This window comes from Adiantum capillus-veneris, chromosome 19 (genome assembly GCF_014529385.1).
Source record: "Adiantum capillus-veneris isolate H3 chromosome 19, ASM1452938v2, whole genome shotgun sequence".
Lineage (NCBI taxonomy): Eukaryota > Viridiplantae > Streptophyta > Polypodiopsida > Polypodiales > Pteridaceae > Adiantum > Adiantum capillus-veneris.
The window spans coordinates 33,087,487-33,102,088 of NC_140949.1; the positions used below are offsets into that span (position 1 = coordinate 33,087,487).

Here is a 14,602-nt window from a genome sequence, read left to right on the forward strand (position 1 = left end):
AAACAATTCACATGAACACTTGCAATTTTCCATCATCTAATTTGCAATTAATTATTGAAATTTGGTGAACTAGCTTAACTAGTGCAAACCTTTGGCAATATGCAAGTTTTGCCACAAGAAAGCTAAATTTATCAAGCTTACCCTACAAAATTCTTCGTTTGATTCAAAGTTGGTGTTGGAGATAATTTTGCTTGGTGTGACAAATATGTTCACACCAAGAGCATCTTTCAAGTTTCAATTGTACCTCAAAACTAAAACAAGTGATAAAATCACGAGGCTTGCCTAGGCTTTTTTGCTAAAATTATGAACTCCCTTAAACTCTCCCCCCTAATTTTGCCAAAAAAGAGAGAACACTTGCATTTCTTATTTTTGAGAAAGGACAGTACACTTTCATATCTTTACCTATCTAATCATCCTGTTCAAAATATAGCTCTGATTGCAAGCTACTCAATGAGCATGTAGGGGCTCAAACGACCAACCAATAGGCCTTTGCCCTTGCCCTTGCCCTTTGGGCAAGGCCCAAATAATAATAATAATAAATAAATAAATATAACTTTAAGCCACCCAGACCAAAAGTAGACTAATCAGAGCATTCGAAGTGTTACTTCTGTTTCTTTCTCAGTGGTTGTGTAGTATCTTAGGCAAGCAAGAAGAAACAATGTGTTGCAGTCTCTACAACAGTCTTGAGTATGAGTCATGGAACTCTGACCTCAGGCACGGATAGTAAGTTTGTTTATAAGAGCAAAAAGTTTAGAGATGTTAGCATGTACCTCAAAGAAACTGCTCGCAAATTGTTTTCCGCACAAAAGGATGCCAATGCCATAATGACAGGCGACTTCCTAAATTCAGTGAAAGCCTTTTGTCTATGGTGATTCCTGCTTCTCTCATTGAGAAGAATCATTGACAGATGCTAAAAATCCAAAAGTGGTGTAAGCAATCATTCAACTGCATCACCACACAAGATGAATGACGTCTACAAAACCAGTGTGGGACCAGTTCAGTGCCTTTTGTTTAGGTAACTGAAGTCAAAAACATTGTGGTATGAGCATACATGCGCTTGCATTTAGAGCACCGACAGGGTCTCGTGTCAATAACATCAAACACAACATGGCTAGCATATCCTATAATGCTGAATTCATTTCAACCACCGTAACGATACCGGCTTTTCCACTCTGTCAAAAGTATGCCAAAAAAGTCCACTTCACCAGCACTGATGAAGCTCTGAGTGCAATGGCTGAAACCTGCTGTTGAAGCATGGTATTTGAATACCGACCATTCTTGTAGCATTCCTGAGCTCTAGCTGCGCCAAATACTACTTTGACCCCAACGATTGCTTTAGCTTCGCCTGCATAACCATTGACACTTGATCTGCAATATTACTCTTTTCTGCTGCAACCTGCAGGGAGCAAAGCAGCAGTAAGTAAGCACTCCAAAAGAGAACAATTATGCGGGCCAAGATGAGCATGGTGTTTAACCAAAAAGTTTGCAACCAACAGATGAGATTTTATGAGTCAGGAGTTCTACTATATACACTACTGCGATAGCCTTATGGCCCACGTGTGTGTGTGCGCGCGCGCGCGCGCACGCGGGGGGCGTGCTTGCACATGCACGTCAGACAAACCAACATAAAATAGGAATAGAAAAGCTTACATGACATGTGCAAGTGCACTTGGGAAAATGTCAATTACTGGAAGAGAGAGAAATGTGAAATACCTCCAGTAACTTATCATGATTCGCCTTCAGAAAGTTAATCTTTCTCTCACAATAGTCTTTTGCAGCATCCATAGTTTTCTGGAATAGCAGAAATTCTTGACATTAGATCAAAAGCTCAGAACACAAGGTTCACAATCCAGAAGAATTTTAAGGCATCACAAACCTCAACATAATAACCTGTTCCAACATCTATTAGAAGCTTGTCCACGTTTGCTAGCATACCCGGTACATATAAAGATGCCGTAAGGGGAACCAGTAAACTTTTTCCTACAGACAATTAGCAAACACATTAGCCAATCCGATGATAGACAGCTGCTAATGTAAAGACCTTAGCATCTTGTACCAATGAAAATTGAGAAGTCCCAACTACATATTTTACAAAAGGTATAGAAACTGCTGTGCTACAATCCTCTGCATACCAAAAACCAATTCGCCACACGCGCGCATGCATGCACCTGGGTATGGGTGCACAAATGTATACGTCTGGGCATTCATATGGAATGTATATGAAAAGATATTTATGTGTGCATGTATGGACCGCGCATGCACGCATGTGGGTATGAGTGCATATGTCCACACTTACATATAGGATATATGTATCGAGAGGGATATATATGTGTGCACGTGTAAACCACTGCTGCAATGGCCAAAAATTCGTACTAGCAGGTTTGATGTGTAATCTTCTTCGCTTCAGCCTTGCTGTCACACGCACAAGGTCTTGAGGTGCCACACAGATATGCTACTACAACCCAGGGCTGATTCATAGGCTTCGAAATCTACTATCAGCACCTTTGTCAGCCTATTAACAAGACCTGCAAGTCCAAACTATCATGTGCCCATGGGATCGATGTGCCACGTGGACATGCTACTACGACTCAGAGCCAAACTTTATACTAGAAAACCCTAGAGGAACTTGTGTCACCAGCATATTAAGCATATTGGCAGAACTTGCATGCCTAGACAATTCCATTACATTAGTTAATATCCTAGCATAACCCTCTTACCGATTGTGCGTAGTTGGGTAACCATCAGTGTATTTTTGCAGAAAACCCAAGTAATACATGAGCTCCTAGTCACGTGCATGCTAGAATTGCAGAACATTATGTGTCCGAGCATGTGCATGACTGGCCCAATGTGTGTACAGGTACTATTCGGTGGGATCCTAAGCTCAGGCAACTTAGCACACAAGAGGGGTCCAAACGTCACTCTAAGCCAATTCTTGATTATTCAAGTTATTAAAGTTTGCTGGGTGATTACCGATTGCCATACCTCAAGGTTAACTGTAAGGTGCAGCGGAATGAATGTTGTATTTTCTCAAGATTAGTGATCTTTATTGCTCAAGGTTCCTTTTAGTTCTTAGGGAAGGAGAGAGCCTTCCGTCTTGTAGAGTGTTGTGGTCACGAACAAAGTGAGTGGATATTGTGCGTGCAAGTGAATGAGACTGAGAGAAGGAGAGAGAAGAGATACGACACCCGAGAGGTTGTAAAACCCTCCTCCGAAGTGCCTGTTGAGCGGGAAGCTCCTGCTGCCTCTTCTGCCAAAAAGTGCTAACTTGGGTTTGCTTATATATTAACTTAGCAAAATTGCCCTACCTACTTTTGTTGGAAAGTCACTTAAAAATAATAAGTGAAAATAACCAATAAATAGGGAAATAGGCTAAATGCACTGGAAAATTCCCTTAACTGATGCTAATGGATTCTGATGGGAATTCCGATGATCATGTTGTGTGCAACCGAAGGATATGCATCTATGCTAAGTGACTGGGCATGCATGGTCTACGAATAGACTCACAAAAGTGCCAAATCACTGCTAATCTAGACTTGAGTGAACTGACTGAACCCTGCTGTGGTGTAGCTTGTCCACGGACACATAGGATTGGGATGTGTCACGTGACATCCCCTCTTTTTCAAAGTGAGGTACTGGTACTGAACTGTATGGCGTCGAGAGAGATCGCCAACAGCATCCGGAATCCTGGAAGGGACTCTTCGCCGGCCCACTCTGATGTGTGGGTCGTGTGGTACTTGAACTTCATAAAGGTCTGCAATGCTTGCTTCTTTGGGCCACGCCGAAAGCGACACAAAGTCTTGTGAATCTCCTTTCTTGTTTCAACTTCGTCTAGAGTCCTGCTTCTTTCGTCTTCAAGAATCTCCATGGCTGAAAATTCCTGAAACCATCTCCAACACAAAACCATGAACATACCCATTCCATGTAAAGTGAAGGAAAAAAATCTTGTCTTCTCTAAAGACTGTGTATGCAATGTCGATGAACATAGAGACGGAGTGGCAACCCGTTCATCAAACACATGCAACCAATGTGATCGATTCTTTTCTGTTTGATCAAAATCAATCAACTGTGGCAAATCACAATGGAAATGCCCATGCTTGGTGCTCATACTATCATGTGATCTTTCGGAAACTCTGTCATGCCAAGGAAGAGACATGGAATGTGACTTCCTGACATACATACTTTTCAGCTTTTCATGAACAATCCGCATACATTCGTGCTCATCCATGAGAGAAACGTGCTCAACATACAATATGTCATGCCTAGTAAAAGGGATCACATAACGATGCTGACTAAAATACAGGAAATCGTCACGAATGAAACACTCGAACAATGCGTGCGTATCAATCAGCGAACACATAATATTTTCTGTGATGGTTCTTTGGACCAAGGCTCGAGAGCCAAGATCGGTTCGTCTTGAATGATCGAATCGTCCTGTGGGGGTTCTTTGGACCTCGACTCGAAAGCCAAGATCGATTCTTGGTGATTGACGGAATCTACAACGAGGTTAGCTTCGCTAGAAAAAGCATCAACTAACACATCATCCTTGTGAACAATCACATCATCTTCATGCAACTCATCATGCTTGTGAGAAATCACATCTTGATCATGCAAATCATCATGCTCGTGAGAAATCACATCTTGATCATGCAAATCGTCATGCTTGTCATTGGCATCCAAATCATCATGCTTAGCAATATCATTCAAATCATCATGCGTATCTTTGTCATCCAAATCATCATGCTTATCATCATGCAAATCATTGTGCTTATCATTGTCAATCAAAACATCATGCAAATGATTGTCAATCAAATCATCATCATGCTTCACACAATCATGCAAATCTTGTATGTCATGCTGTGGAGAATTGATATGGCCATGTTCATGGCATATGGGATTCCGACATTCCCAGAGAGGACACCACCATCTTGGGTGGACAGACACTTACCACTTGACCTCGACACGTCAGATCACTTGCTTACACAAGAGCATCTACATGGACTTAGGGAGAGGATCTTGGATCTCTTCTTGGACAGGTTCATTGCTTGGGTCTACCGACTGGAGTGAGACTTCAGTTCTTTAGACTCTCTTGGAGAGTTTACCTGCAAGATGAGGGAGATCAAGCATCCCGCGTCTACATCCGGAGTCACCCGGAGCTTGGCTTGGATGGTAATGCAATTTCTCTTCTACATCTTGATCATTTGGATTGCTACCTTCAGAGTTGCTTACACTCACCTCGGTAACCTTACAGCAGACTTACCCCCCGACCTGGGCAATAGGCCACTCCGAGCTCATTCACATTGAGAGCCACACCGAGATGTGGTTTGGTGGCATTGTTGGCATGGATTATGTTCTGGTTGACACCGGAGGATTGGAGGCATGAGGTACATGGAACACGGCGCAGACAAATTGGTCTAGCCTTTCCTCTTCTCAGAGGATCTTCACAGTGCAGACTACTCAATCTGGCTTCCCTTCTTCATACAGGATGATCAGGGTGCATATAGCTTGGTATGACCACACCTCTTCTCAAAGGCCCTTCACAGTGCAGATTGTTGAGTCTGGCTTTCCCCTCATCTTGGATTACCCTACCTATTCACAGGACACCATCCGGTGGTGGTCCCTATCGATGACCGTTGCAGCTACGGTAGCTTCTACAATGCAGACTCTTTAATCTGGCTTTCCTTGATTCGAAGGACGTTTACAACGCAAATGTAGCCTGCGCTACATTTTGCCTTCCTGGAGTTTTACACAGCTTAGCCACCTGGCCACACTGGGTTACAGGTTCATGCATTGACAGGCTTCCGATCATTCTCGTAACGGTTCTTAAGCTTCCCCATTTTCTCCAGACGGTTTGACTACAGACACCACAGAACCTATTGGGCAGGACACTTGCACATCTATTGGCACTTCTTTCACAACAAGGAGTTGTTTTCTACACTCAGTTCGGGACCTTCACACAGTATCTTCACCCTGTATTGGCAGACTACAGCAGTTTGGTACACTGTTCGTGACGGCACTTTACCATGGAGATCTCTCGGAGGTTGGTACACCCCAGACTCCTGCTACACTCGCACCTTCAGTGGACATCGCAGCAGACATCTTCATCATTTACCTCGCATCTTCGGCTTCATACGGTTTGTTCAGCATCAGGTGTTGAGAGGGGGTGTTAGATTTACACCACTATGCTACTTCACACAGGTCTAGAACACTTCCTTGTACGTCTCCAGGCTGGCCACCCATAGCATAGGTTGTACCTTGCAAGACTGCCCAAGTTTGGGGCAGGCCGCCCACTTGAGTTGCACGCCCACCTTGGGCACTCATACATATGGGGCCAGAGGGGTACACATCATAGTAACAGGGAATGGCCATTTTCAGGTCTTCATTCCCCGTTCCCATTCCAAGTTCCCGTCTCGAATCCCCGTTCCGTGTTTCAAACGTGAGTACCCGTAACAGGGAATGGCATTTTGTTCCGCGTTCCCGTTCCACGTTCCCGTTCCGGTTTCCCGTTCCTGGTAACTATGGTACACATTTCATTATAATCTGACATTGTACGGGTCTTCTGCTCTAGTAGTCATGGGGGGCTGATCGCCCCCTGTTCCTCATATCAACGTTTGTGTCTACTCTCTCTCTCTCTCTCTCTCTCTCTCTCTCTCTCTTCCACACACGTGCACTCACTTTTATTCTGCGCTTTTACGAGAGGCCAATTGTAACAAACGGGCACCACATGCCAACTGAAAAGAACATAGCTGGAATAGACTTTAGCACTTCAAACACACATACACACACACACATAGAGAGAGAGAGAATCCACACGGTAGACCCAAAGTGGTGGAGTTTCACTTCCAGATTTACTAGCCCCAAAACTATTGCACCCTTTTCGGTTTTTGCATGAAAAAAATCCTTCCATTAGTTGAAAAAACTGCCCAGGCCCCAATGGGCTACAACCTGCCCCTGCTAGACAGGGCTACATCAAAATGTGGGGAGACTCTCCCAATGAAAAGGTAAGATATGTACAATGATGGCTAAATCAGGATATGGGAGGAAACAACTACGTTAGTGGATGAAACTGTAATAGACTTGGACACACCAAGTCGGGAATCTGGCATGACACGAGAAACCACTTAAATTTACTTCACACTTCAATAGATTCGACGCGGCCCGGCGTAGTTCCATGCCAAAGGTATTGGCCCCAAAGTCTGGCGCCCCTTTCAATATTTATTTTTATATTAACAACTCAGCAAAATACAAATTCCACGGGTCCTCTCTGCTCAGTGCTCCCAGGCAAATCTGAGGGGGAAGAGAGGCCATAGTTACAATTTATATGCCCATGGCCTTCTAAAAGCAATACATGAAAAGCTTCAGTCTCAAAAGCATCTAAGGCCCAAAAGCTAGCGCTCTAAGCAGTCAACGCAAATCACAATAATCCGTACACATTGCCACGTTAGCGGCCAGCGCGTTTTGCGGACGCTCATACAATCTACCACGTCAACAATCTTTACGCATTTAAAAATAATGCCTTGTGTCCCCTGGGCCCCATCGGAAAGGAGCACCAAAAGTTAAAACAACTTATACATTTTATGACATACCCCCCCTCTTGAAAGTATTGTAATCGCCCTCGATTACGCCTGCAAGATCAAACATAAGGCATAAACCAATTCAGTAGACACTCACTCTAAGCACTGATGCACTAGACGACACAAATCTAGCACTTGCACAAAGACGACAGTCACTGAACATCCACAACACATTCAAATCAAATCACATAAAGTCCATCGAGATCTTGGACCATGATCTCAATGGACTTTATGTGATTTGATTTGAATGTCAGCAAGGTGTTTAGCAATCGCACCTAGATCCACGTCCGATCTCCTTGATGTCGGAGTGACTAATTCTGATTGCTATCATGTCCATCTCATATGAAATCTGAAGACCAAAATGTTGCAGTCATTTCGTCTTTCAAACATGCACTCAGACACGACTCACATGAGAGAGCACACGTAAATCAAAATACGTAAATCAAAATCATTTCGGGAATTCCCATGTTGAATTACTTTCATAAAGTCATACAGCAGAATACTGTCAACCCATCAGTATCCCTGAAATCCAAAAGAAAATCAATGACTTTATTCCATCTAGGTAACCTGTGACAAGAGGGCATGGTGCACAGTGCTGTTGGGAGCAGGGCAGCCCTAGGGTTGCAGACCCCACCTGGCCTTCTGGGCCTATATAGGTGTGGGCAAGGGCACAATTAGAGGGCATGGTGCACAGTGTTGTTGAGAGCAAGGTGCCTCTTGTGGGCAGCCCTAGGATTGCAGACGGGTACTCAGGAGGGCATCTTGCCCAACGTTTTTCCCTCAACCCAGTGTTTTTCCTTTCCCAGCCGGAGGGCAGCACTCAGCCCCAGCGTTTTTGGTGGGCAGCACGTGCAATGCATGGTCATCCTCCTACGGTGCATCATCTCCTCAAGGCGGCCTCTCACATGCCTTGTGATCATGCAGTGGCAGGTTTCCTCGACCAAGATCTAGATCCGCATCTAGATCTAGCCAGGAGGAGATGCACCAAATCTATGCTCTCAGAGCATGTTGGGGGTGATGCACATGTCGAGGCTGTGTTAGTGGTCTTGTGTGCAAAAGCAATTGGCAATGTCAGTAGCAGTCGCAATCACAGTCGCAGTTGTGTGCACCTCGGGTCTATCGATTGGGCATGTCAGTTCTATGCCGGACCACCCTTGGTCACTTGTATGAGCAGCTTGTTATCAGCATGGAGAGCCTTTCCCAGATCTCTCTCTCTCTCTCTCTCTCTCTCTCTCTCTCATCATCCGTCTCTTTCTACCTCAATGTTCTCTCTTCTCCACATGTGTCTTGTTCATGTGTTTGGCATTGCAGGTGTTCTAGATCGGAGTCGAGGTGCCCACCGGATCACGAGCCAGTTCTTGTCTTCATTGCATCTTCCGCTGCCACCCTTGACACTCAGCCGCGTGTACAATAGCATGGCTGTCCCAATCCTATCCGAGGAATCCTCAAGTATGTTGGTAGTCTCCCCCAATGCACCATTGGTCAACATGAGGCAAAGACTCTACAATATGTGACCAAACCTCAGCCCGTACACTCGCATGGTTTGGCACATAGATGTTCAAGAAGCCCATAACGCTACCTTGAATCTGCACAGTGACTCACTGGGCCTTGCCTGAGTCCGCAATAGTCATACATACACCTCCCTGAATGGCTCCAAGCCCAAAACAAGCTGACCAAAATGTCTCATAACACCATGCAAGATCTATCCACAATGCCAAATACAGCTCTCACAAAGGTGATGCTCCTGCACCATAAGAATATCTATCGAGCCATCCACAAGGCATCTCTGAAGCTCCTATCTCAGTCAACCCCTCTAACGTAGAAATTTGGATCCAGCAAGCCCTTGCACATTCCATGAGACAATCCTCATGGGGTCACTGAGAGAAAATTGATGCTGCCACATCAGACAACCTCGCAATCTTTGAGGCCGGCTTGGGTTGGGAATAATTCGCATACGAACGACCTCAAGAAAGAAGCGTCTAAAGTAACTATCTCACCCATGCCCAAATCGAGCGTGTAGTCCGTAGGGCCACATCCTCTGTCCAGGTATCCTCATGTACATATACAATGGTTTTCCTGCATTGGTTTGTTGTTATTGGTATAATTCAAGGTTTTTTTCACTGCCAGTTTTGGTCTATCCTATGATGCCTCGACTTAGGTAAGAAAACTTAAAAGGGCAGTTCTCTAGGCCGTTGGTCCACCAGAAAGTGCGATCTGAAATGGCAAGTGTATCACAGAAGAACGCCCTCACATGCCATGCACAGATACAATGCCTATAATTGCATAAGAGAAATCTCTCTCTCTCTCTCTCTCTCTCTCTCTCTCTCTCTCTCTCTCTCTCTGTGTGTGTGTGTGTGTGTGTGTGTGTGTGTGTGTGTGTGTGTGTGTGTGTGAGAGAGAGAGAGAGAGAGAGAGAGAGAGAGAGAACGAACCGGGAGGATGCGTAGAGAGATTGTTGACAGCTTTAGAGGCGGCTTCAAAGCGAGAAGCAGCAGTGCGGATATTCGTGATGCTGTCCTGCAACAGAGACACCTCAGAGTCCACCTGCTCCTTCACCTGACGGATCTGCTCCAGGCTCAGCTTCTCTATTTGCTCCATCACTCCGCGAGCCTGCTGCTGTTGCTGCTCCGAGGACGCCATTTCTTCTGTTCTTGCTAGACGAGCAACTAGCTTATTGAAATTTTCACCAGTGGTAAGTGAAATTGTGCAAAAATTGAGAGAGAGGACTGGCTCCTACTCCTAGTTTCTCAGATTCCTTCGACAAGAGGCTCACCTCCTAGGCTCCTAACTCGAGATGCCTACCCTTTAATAGGGAAACTAGCGATTCGATCACACGACCGTCCGCATTTTAGCTCTCGTGCAGACCTCGTAACCAGGCGAGCCAACATGCACGGCTGTAAACAACAGCGCTCGTTTTTATTAAAAAAAACCAGTTGACCCCCGCCTCGCTACCTGCTTCGTTCGATGCTGGCCCTCGTCCTCCTGGACGTTGCCTACGCCCTCCTGCAATCTGCACCCTCGCCCTCCTGCAGTCTGCCTCGCCTTATCTCCCTCGCCGAGCCTATCTACTTCTCGTTTGATTGCCAGCGCGCATCTTCACTGATTCTCAATAATAGCACAATAACAATGATTGGATACCCCCTACTAGCGTCTTTAGAAGGCCAAAACTATTGGGCCATGATTACTTCTTTGGGAACAATTGGCAATTGAATATGCTCCAATGGAAGAGCAATGCACCTCTATTTGGTGTTGAAAATTGATCCAAAAGCACGTATACAAGTTATCAATCACCCAAACCTCACAATAGATGAAAATCAAAAGTAAGTAGAAGTTCGTAACAATAAAAGAATTATTGATATGGGTTCAAAAGATCATGATCAATGCATTACGTGCTTGCAAGCTTGTGCTTGGAAAAAAAACGTACATAGGTATAGCAGGGAAGAGGCATCGTCCTCACCCAATCATTACATAAACCATAGGGACGTGCCCTTACCTTGTATGCTTGTTTTCTCCCGATGTTGAAGGATTACGATACACTTCTCCTCCAGTGTTGAAGGGTCATGTTTGCTTTCTCCTCCAGTATAGGAGTAATGCATTACCTTGAAGTTTTCTGAAATAGTAGCATCATGGTGCATCCCACAAGCACCCACAAGAGTGACAAGTGTTGGAAATAGGGTTGCAAGGAAACGCACATAACTTGGAGAAGACAAAGAAGCTCAAGGCACACAATAAAGAGAATGTATTGCTTAGTGCACAATGAAACATAAGATAGCCCTAGAGTGATGGGCATACATATAATGCAAGGGGAAAAAACCTCCAAGTGAGGGAAAAAATGCATCCTTGATGACCATATCATGGGTTGCCATGCCCTATTTTGATTGTGCTAGCACTAGCTTATCAAGAGAGCTCGCGATACACTCATCTTCATCTTCTCCACACATCACCTACACCACTCGTCTTTATGAAACTCTTGCATCTCCATAATCTTGTAGCTACAACATCCACACCTTTTGCTACTTTCTTCTCGTCACAAGAAGCCCAATGTGTCACTTACTATAAAAAAATCTAATATCTAACTAACCCAAATGATTTTCTCATATTTAAATGATCATTTTTTGTGGGAGAAAAAATGGGAACAAGAGTTAGAATATAGACATGTGCTTATGGATCTATCTCGACACGGGGCCAAAGTCAATGGGTCCAAATGAGAGATGGTTTGTCAAAGAGTAATGCTAGCTAATGGAGCTTGAAAGACCTTAGGGTTAGCTTCATTAAAGACCTCCAAAGGTTAGTGTTAAAAGTCCTTCATCCTAGGACCTTAGGCAAGCTAGGACTGTGCTTGAGGTGGGAACCTAGTCCAAGCTTGAGGTGTTTGTCGTGCTTGCTAACTAAGGTGCTTGAGGTGCTTCATGACTAAGGTGCTAGAGGGGATTAAGGTGTTCCAAAAATTCAAAGCAAGGCCTACAAAGGGGGAGTGGACACTCAAGCCCATCCCCTACTCTCATGGCTCGCCCCCTTCATCCAAAGGGCACCCCTTGCTCAAAGAGACACATGTCAAGCCCCTAGCTAGGTTGTCCTCATGGTGTGCCTAAAGCCTACCGGTTGACCCTTAAAGGGGTCCAATAAGATTCTAGCTAATTACATTAATTGTTTAAGCATTTATCAAGTCCTCTCTCTCAAAGGGGAAAGGAGGACACTTGTCCAAAGGCTACCTCTATTGCTAGTTGTGACTAGGGCTTGTGATTGGTTGGGCTTGAGAGATCCAATGAGCCACAAGCATGAACTAGAAGAGGGGGTCGACCATGTAAGTAGAGGGTTAGCTTGGGGGGTATACTCTCCCTCTCTCTCTCTCTCTCTCTCTCTCTCTCTCTCTCACACACACACACACACACACACACACACACACACACACACACATACACACACACACATTGTGTGAAGTGTCAAATGCAAGAACTCCATCTCCTTCTCCAAGCTTGTTGAGAAGTTGAAAGCTTACACCAATACTCTTGGCTATGGAATGCAAATCCAACCAAGAGCCATGCTTCAATGCTTAAGCTTGCCATCTTCTCCATCTTCATTATTACTATGCTATTATTATATGCTAAGCAAGAATAGTGATGATAAGTGAGGAACTATTTCTTTCTCATATGAATGTTTCTTCTTCCTCTTCCCTACCCTCATTCCCTACTAGCTCTCTCCACCTTTGACGGTATTTGAGGTCTTGGGACTGAGGCCGAGATGCTTTCATTTAGCTAAGTTACGGGCATAATTGCAGTGCATGAAGCTCTCTATCTTCATTGCACCATCAAGGTCTTAGGAACACAAAGCTTGTATTGCATCAAGTCTCTCATTATGGGAGAAATTATAATACAAAAGCCTTTTGGGGGGAGGATCGGCTCCACATAAATCCGGTCCTCAATTGTTGTCGAGTTCTCTAATTCTCTCTCTTGCAAAAGTATTGTTCATGCCAAGCTAATTAAGTATAATGGTTATGTTGCTACCGCTAATTAAGTTCACCCTCTATGTTCTCAAAGTAGTCTCATAAAAATGCTCACTCTAGTTCTCTTAATTTCGCTATTCACAAAGTTTATAGGCCATATCCTTTACATTGATATTAGAGCTATTGGTTTCTCTTTTCTTGCTTAAGAAGAGAGGTCCTTATGTTTTCCATGAAAGGTTAGACATGTTCATTTGAATAGGGTAAGTGGGACAGGGATCTATTATCTTGGTTGAAAAGGACTTAGTTTGAGGTACACCATTGGGAACTATAGTCAGAATAATGAAGTCTTTTGGGGTTTTCCTTTGGTTTAACCATTACTGAGCTACTAGCAAGCTCAACAGGAACCATAATCGATCAATCAATGTTAGACCCTCTCCACTAGTCTTTGCAATCAACAGTCTCTAAACCACGAGTGTGGCTGCTTGAGAACTAATTTTCAAAGGTAAAGAAGAGTAACGACTAAGGTTTTTGAGGGCACCAAAGCACAAAGTAATTTATACATAAGTTTGATTAGCATGGCTGACAATAACCAAGAGAGTAGAATGAATACTGACAACTTTGATTTTGCACATGAAGGTGCTATGATGATGCCCCCATATTTGTTAATTATCTTGTTACTAGGTTGCAACAAGCTATGGGCAACACTGCTTTGCAAGACGAAGTTACTTAACAACTTCGTGCTTATGGGATTTCCCTTCCTCTCCAAGAGGAGAGAGAGCTTAGGAGGCCTCTTGATGAGACTCCCACAAGAATACTCTCTCCCATAAGAGAGGAGGAATCCAAAGAACGAGAAATATGTAAATTATTAAGTTCCTCTAAAGATGTGGCTCCACAAAGACCGAGGTCTAGATGATCGCCAACTCCTCCCAAGAGGAAACGGTCAACCCGTAGTCCTTCTCCTCGTGACTCCGAAAGGGAAGAGAGGAAACAAAGGAAGAAAAAGGCAAGAAAGAGGTCACCCTCTTCTCCTTCTTCTTCGCCTTCCTCATCTTTCAATGAAAGCAACAGCTATTCTCCTAGAGACTACAAGAGGAGAGGACATCGCAAATCCTACCCTGCGTAGAGAAGGTCCCAAAAGCTTAAGAAGTTCAAGGAGGGAGGAAAGAGTATCTCTTTTCTTACTTATGATGGCACCTTTGGTGCTACTGACAAAGTATTGACCTTCATCAAACAATTCGACGTGGCTTTTGGAGACGAAGGCTTCACAAAGTCCTCCAAGCTACGTCATGTAGCTATGCACTTCTATAAATCTACTCGTCAATGGTGGGCTAGCCTTCGTGGCAACGGCAAAGCCCCAAAGACATGGAAAACTCTATGACTCTCCATCATGAAGCAATTCCTTGTAAGCAATGCAAAGGACAGAGTGCTTACTGAATGGCGGAGTTTGAAGCTGCTCTCCAACGAGTCTATCCACAAATGTGTGGACAAGTTTTGGGATTTACATCTCAAAGCTATTGTCTTTCAAAAGATAGATTTTGCCGAGAAAAAGCAACAATTATGTGCGGGATTACCTGAAGAAATGGCCAAG

General features: G+C 44.3%; 1 protein-coding gene across 1 annotated transcript; it reads right to left on the reverse strand.

Annotated features, from left to right (window-relative positions):
• Positions 1-719: 719 nt before the first annotated feature.
• LOC147433800 (prefoldin subunit 5-like) lies at positions 720-10,324 on the reverse strand. The gene is made up of 4 exons (XM_086490407.1): positions 10,004-10,324; positions 1,877-1,980; positions 1,714-1,791; positions 720-1,396 (listed from the first exon to the last, which is right to left on the reverse strand). Exons 1-4 carry the CDS (start codon positions 10,209-10,211, stop codon positions 1,313-1,315), a joined length of 474 nt encoding a protein of 157 aa, XP_086346533.1. The 5' UTR covers positions 10,212-10,324; the 3' UTR covers positions 720-1,312.
• Positions 10,325-14,602: the final 4,278 nt, after the last annotated feature.

Coding starts and splice junctions, on each gene's coding strand:
- LOC147433800 (XM_086490407.1), bottom strand. CDS start 10,211: ATGGCGTCCTCGGAGCAGCAACAGCAGCAGGCTCGCGGAGTGATGGAG. Junction 1,792..1,876: donor GAACAGGTTATTATGTTGAG/GTTTGTGATGCC, acceptor CTGCTATTCCAG/AAAACTATGGATGCTGCAAA. Junction 1,397..1,713: donor ATCATGATAAGTTACTGGAG/GTATTTCACATT, acceptor TGCTCCCTGCAG/GTTGCAGCAGAAAAGAGTAA.